General features: G+C 36.5%; 1 protein-coding gene across 1 annotated transcript in view; it reads left to right on the forward strand.

Moving 5' to 3' along the window:
- PSME4 (proteasome (prosome, macropain) activator subunit 4) overlaps positions 1-6,526 on the forward strand; it is a 109,689-nt gene that overhangs the window by 17,856 nt on the left and 85,307 nt on the right. The window contains exons 2-3 of the mRNA XM_012649840.1: positions 2,676-2,816; positions 3,464-3,580. Of these exons, the coding sequence (XP_012505294.1) occupies positions 2,676-2,816; positions 3,464-3,580 (258 nt within the window). The remainder of the gene's footprint in view (positions 1-2,675; positions 2,817-3,463; positions 3,581-6,526) is intronic.

Raw genomic sequence — 6,526 nt, forward strand, 5'->3', positions numbered from 1 at the left:
CAGCCTCCCGAGTAGCTGGGACTACAGGCATGCGCCACCATGCCCAGCTAATTTTTTCTATATATTTTTAGTTGTGCAGATAATTTCTTTTTATTTTTAAGTAGAGACGGGGTCTCACTCTTGCTCATGCTGGTCTCGAACTCTTGAGCTCAAACAATCCACCCGCCTCGGAGTGCTAGGATTACAGGCGTGAGCCACTGCGCCTGGCCTGTTTAGCTTTATTATTATAGATAATGTTAATCAGTTTTACCATAGCGGCTGTTCCCACTATATACTCCTACCAGCAACGTATGAAAGATCTGGTTGCTCCAGGTTCTTACCAAAACTGGGTATTAGGCTTTTAAATTTTAGCCAGTCTGGTGGGTGTTAAGTGGTACCTTATTGTGCTTTTAATTTGCTTCCACTGATTAATAATGATGTTGAGTATCTTTTACTGATTAGTAATAATGTTGAGTATCTGCTTATTAGTCATCTTGGATATCAGTTCTTTGTCAGATATATGTATTTCACATGTCCGACTGGGCTTTTTACTTTTAATGATATCTTATTGTGAATAGAAGTTACTCTAATGAAGATTAATTTATTTCGTTTTATGATTAGTACTTTTTGTGCTCTTTTAAAAAAAAATCTCTTGGACCACATTTTGAGAAATGCTGAAACTTGAACTGTTTGCTGGTTGGCAAGGAACTGGGGGAAGTACCCCCTAAAATCTTCTTTGTCAGCAGCTGTAGTGTAGACCTTCTAGGAATCCCTCTGTCTCTTTATAGTATTCAGATTGGGGCCTTGTGAATATTATGTTCCTAATGTTAAACAGTTGTCTGTGCTGCAATAAAAGCAATGGGGCTGTAGCTAAGTTATTTCAGTGACTTAGAGCAGCATTTCTCCAGTTTTTCCACAAAAGTGCCCTAACCACAGGGAGAGCAAGTCCATAACTCTGGGGGTATCTGGAGTCTTGACAAGGCCTGAAGCAGCTGTGGAAAGCAGGGAATATTTCTTTGAATTCTTCTGTTTTATCTTTATCTTAAAAATGCATGCCAGTTTTTAAGGAGATAGTTTGTTTTCATTTAAAATAGCATTTTTCTCAACCAGCTCTTTTTTTAAAAAAAAAGGGAAAAATGTAAAATAGAATTTTAATGATTCAAGCATTTACTTCTAAATTTAGAGTGAAATTGAAGGAGGCTTCAGGAGACTGTATCATGTTTATTCAGCAGCTTGAAGTATCTTTGGCAGCCTTGGGATAGGCAGCGGTCTCCAACCTTTTTGGCACCATCTACCGGTTTCATGGAAGACAATTTTTCCACAGATGGAGGGGTGGAGGGGTGGGGGCTAAGGAACTCTGCAGTGTGGTCTCTATGTGGCCCGGGTGTTACCGGGGATGAGGGGATGTTGGGGACCACAGGGGTAGGGTATTCATATATTGTCTTCACTAATCCATGTGCTTTACCATTCTTTTTTTTTTTTGAGACAGAGTCTCACTCTGTTGCCCTGGCTAGAGTGAGTGCCATGGCGTCAGCCTAGATCACAGCAACCTCAAACTCCTGGGCTCAAGTGATCCTACTGCCCCAGCCTCCCGAGTAGCTGGGACTACAGGCATGCGCCACCATGCCCGGCTAATTTTTTTTTTTTCTATATATTTTTAGTTGTCCGATTAATTTCTTTCTAATTTTAGTAGAGGCGGGGTCTCGCTCTTGCTCAGGCTGGTCTCGAACTCCTGAGCTCAAACAATCCGCCCGCCTCGGCCTCCCAGAGAGCTAGGATTATAGGCGTGAGCCACCGTGCCTGGCCCTGCTTTACCATTCTTGGTGGCTAAGAAACTTTCACAGTAATTACCAGTTGAGTTTCCCTTATCTGAAATGCTTGGGACCAGAAGTGTTTTGGTTTTGGAATATATGCATTATATACTTACTGGTTGAGCATCCCAAATCTCAAAATCTGAAATGCTTCAATGAGCATTTCTTTGAGCATGATGTTGGTGCTCAGAACGTTTCAGATTTTGGAACATTTCGGATTTTGGATTTTCTGAATAGGAATACTCGACCTGTGCTGGCAGAGTCAAAACAAGATCTCAGGTCTCATTGCTCCTTCCCCTATACTGTCCAGTCTCATATTATTAAGGTTAGATGATGGGATTAAACCTTGAAATGACAGAAGAGAGCTGAATAAATTCAGAATAGCCTGAGGAAATAAAAAAGAATGCTTTTTAATAGACCAAGAATTTTGAGGAATTTCAGGAAGATAAAAAAGCAGTTAGGTATCCTAACTTTAGAAGTTAAGCATGAGTTTAATTTTATTTTAGCTGTTGGGAAAATGCTAAAGACCATATAACAGATAAGAGAGCATTAGTATTTCCCAACCCTGGTAACCACTATTCTACTTTCTGTTTCTATGAGTTTGATTACTTTAGATACCTGATATAAATAGAACCATGCAGTATTTGTCTTTTAGGAATGGTTTATTTCACTTGCGGTTCATCTATGTTGTATCATATGACAGGATTTCCTTCTTTTTTTAAGGCCAAACAATCCATTGTATTTTATATACATTTTCTTTATCCATTCATCCCTCCACGGATATTCAGGTTGCTTCTATGTCTTGACTAGTATGAATAATGCTGTATGAACATGGGTGTGTCACCATGCCTATTTTTAAAGGCTGTATCTGTTTTTCTCTTGTAGATATATTAGACTTTATGGGAGAAAATTTAGCAAAGAAGATCATGTTCTTTTTATTAAGTTATTGTATGAGCTGGTATCAATTCCAAAATTAGAAATCAGCATGATGCAGGGATTTGCCCGCCTCCTGATCAACTTGTTAAAGTAAGTCCATTTTCTATGATTTCTGGTAAGGTTTTTTTGTCTGTTTGTTTGTTCAAGATTTTAGAGAATGAGAACTAAGTGCTTTTGGTAAGAAGACCAAGTCTCAAATTGCCAATTTGGAGAAAAGATTGCAGAAAACGTTATCATAAGTTTAATCATATGTGTTAATCTTTTAGTTAAAACTCCATCTCCTCCATGAAGGCCTCTCGTCTCTAGCATACATTGTACTATATTTTGTCTGATTTTTTATGCTAATTATCTTCCCTTATATGGATTATAAGTCCCTTGAGAAGATAGGGATCATAGATTCTTTTGCTTAAGTAAAAGCAACATTATGGAAACATTAAGTATTCCATAGATAGTGTTGGAAAATATGAAATTCATCTGCAATAATGGTGACACAAATTTAATGCCCCTTTTTACCTGGTGCTCTTTGAGGTTTGAGCAGCAGCATGAATCTGGTTTACTGTTCTTCCTAATACTGTGTTGTGCCAGTGAGTGGCTGTGGATGGGGAAAAGCAAAACCCATACGAGCAGCAATATTTAACTGTCTTCCCTGTGTAGTATTTATGACATACACACATCTGTGTATACATCCATGCATAGGTATCTTCCCCTGACCTCCCCCTCCCATTTTTTTTTTTAAGGAAAAAGGAACTTCTTTCAAGAGATGATTTGGAGTTACCCTGGAGACCACTTTATGACATGGTGGAAAGAATATTATATTCCAAGACAGAGCACCTGGGATTAAATTGGTTTCCGAAGTAAGTGTTTCCATTTAAAGTACTTCTTTGGGGGCACTTGGCAGCTTTTAGGGGATCATGATTGAAAAATACTGGGTTGTTTGAAATAAACAGGCAAATAAACATTTTAATGTACTCATTTCTATGTAACTTGCCTCCTATAACAATCCACTGGCCTCTTTAAACTATTTCTGAAGCTGTACTTAAGACTTTGTTACCAGTATATTACTAATAGCTAACTTCACCACACTGGCGAAAGAAAAGAAAGCAAGAGATTTTTGTTTGAATTTGAATTTTTGTCATTGGAAGTAATGCATGTTTGACATTCTTCATAATATATCCACATGTATTTTAATTCTTCGAGTAAAAGTGAGTGCTTTAAAAAGAGAAGCTTTGCATATGCCAGAAGACACCTATATTCCAGAGAACACACAATCCCAGTCATGGCACCAAAAAATAATAAAATAAAATAAAGCAGCATCAGTTTCAGTGATTGGCTGTTGTTAGAGCACAAACTATTCAACTGCACAGAGATTGGTTTATGTTATTTCCTAGTAATGTTTAGACTGTAAATCTCTTGGTGATTATTGGCTTCTTGCACATACATCATGCCTCTTCAAAACCTCTAATTTTTGTATGTTTCGTATTCTGAATTTACAGAGTAAATAGAATCATGTGCCTTTTTCGGGTAATTGTGATTTCAGACTTGACTACCAAGTTTCATTTCTGTTTTTAGTTGTGATCTAGCTCTTAATTTTCTCAATTTTACCATGTTTGGCTTAAAAAATTGCTCTTAAATTTGTGTTTAAGATTGATTTTTAGGAAATTTTTCTGCAGTTTTTAATAGCTGTTTTCTTTCATTGTCTAGAGTCATTTGTCATATATTTATATACTCATTTCCTAAAGAATCCATTCCATATGCCTATATTAATTTCCTTGTTCTCTTTTATAAATCAAGTCTTTAAAGTCTATTTCTGTGGTTTCTCTCTCAATCTTAGACATGTCTACATTATTTCATTATTTCTTGTAGCCTCCACAGTTCAGTTCATTTAACCCATGATTAATCCTTAGGTTTCACTTAGGTCAGCAATCTGTGCCCCTTACCATAGAATTTTTTGAAAATGACTATGGATGGCAGATGTGAAATTATATAAATGGAAAGGGTGAAAAAAAAGATCCTGAACTTAGGTCCTAACTGGTTTGAGGCAATTTTGGACACATAGAGTGGTCAGAAGTCATTTATTTCCTGAAAGTTTCATGTGTTATAACAATGAAGCTCATTTCAACCATAAAAATAGCAAATTTTATCATGAAACTGAATGATACAATGTGCAATGTGCTTTTACAATTATTATGAAAGCCCCAAATTTAATATAAAGTTTTGTTGCAGAGATTCCTTTTGAGTGTTATTTCTGCTGTGGGGAGCATGGCTTGTACTGGATTGACTGAGTCTTCTTTAAATATGAGCTTAGGGAATTTTCTGACTTGGCATCACCATTTCATAGATTTCAGAGACCTTTGAACTGTGTTCAAATCAGTTTCTTTCTGAGATTTTTCTGGCTGATTATTTGGCCTACTCTGAAAGTCACTGGCACATGAAGGGGAAGGGAAGGTGACTTCGTCAATAATTCCTTGTTCTTCAATATGTCCTTTACGTGCTACGTCATAACTTCCTGCCTTGCAGGCGTACCTTTGCAAAGGCAGCCACTTCTTTTAAAGTCCTGTGTGGTCATTAATAAATAGCTGTGGCTTTCCTCTTCAGTAGTACTAGCTGTTTGCCTGGAAGTCTTCTGTTAGTGCCACTATCAATCAGTGCTTCTTAAGTTCCAGCCCTGTGTCTTGATATCCTGCTTACCATGTCTCTTCTTGAAGTGGTACCGTCATCCTTGCTTTTAAAAGTTTCACTTTGGCTGTTCTTGGTCTTTTTTTTTTTTGTTCTTGGTCTTTTAAAGAGACATCATGACTCTGCTGAAATTGTTGGCTTGGTTTAAAGCAGTGACTCAACTCTTAACAGACTCAGCACTCCATTTTGCATTTTGTAATTACCTATTCTAAAATGAAATTCATGGATAATATTACCTACTTATACTCAGTGGCAAAAATAAATTATTTTGTTTTGAGTATTATCATCTTGAATATATTCTGACACATTGTGAAACAGTTTTGTCAGCTGACTTACATGTGTTTGTGTACTATTTTTAGAATACTATTTTTATAATCAAAAGTAAAAGGTTGTTAACTGTTTGTCTTTCAAATCTTAAACTCATGTGTCTTATGTATTTGTCCTTATTGAAACCACTGCTTAGAGCGCCGTGCATTTCAACATGATTTTAAAAGCTAGTTCTGTTGTTTGGAGCAAAGATGATGAACTTTCATCTCTTGTCCCTCTTTCTTTTTTTTTTCCTTTCCTCTCTCCTTATTACCTCTCCTACCCTTTTGTTTCCTCTGTTTTTCTCTCTCTGCCTTTCTTCTTTCTGTCTGCCTTTTTGCTTCAGGCGCAGAAGACCCTTTTCACCCTCCTTGTCTGTTTCTACTTTCTACTGGAGAAGTACTTTGTAGGGTTTTTTACGTAATCAAAACAAAATTGGGAAGAAGATAATTGTGAATTTGATACTGGCAATGTAAGAATTGACTATTGTTTACTTTATAAAAGAAGCTTATGAATCTTATGGGTATGGTTTTATTTCATATAACAGTGTCCCATGCACTTACTTTGAGTAGCATATTGCATGTTACAAATACAGGCAGCACTACTCACCAAATATGGGGGAATTATGCATAGATCAATTTTTACAAATGGGCATGGACAGTTCATATTTGAATTGCTATGTTTATAAATTTGTTTAGTTTTATTACCACTAATTTAATTTTTGTGGGTGGTGGTAATGGTTTGCATTATTTTTATCATGAATAGTTTGGGCCTATATAACTCATTTTTTTTTTTTTTTTGAGACAGAGTCTCACTCT

Source organism: Propithecus coquereli, unplaced genomic scaffold, assembly GCF_000956105.1.
Source record: "Propithecus coquereli isolate 6110/MARCELLA unplaced genomic scaffold, Pcoq_1.0 Scaffold305, whole genome shotgun sequence".
NCBI lineage: Eukaryota > Metazoa > Chordata > Mammalia > Primates > Indriidae > Propithecus > Propithecus coquereli.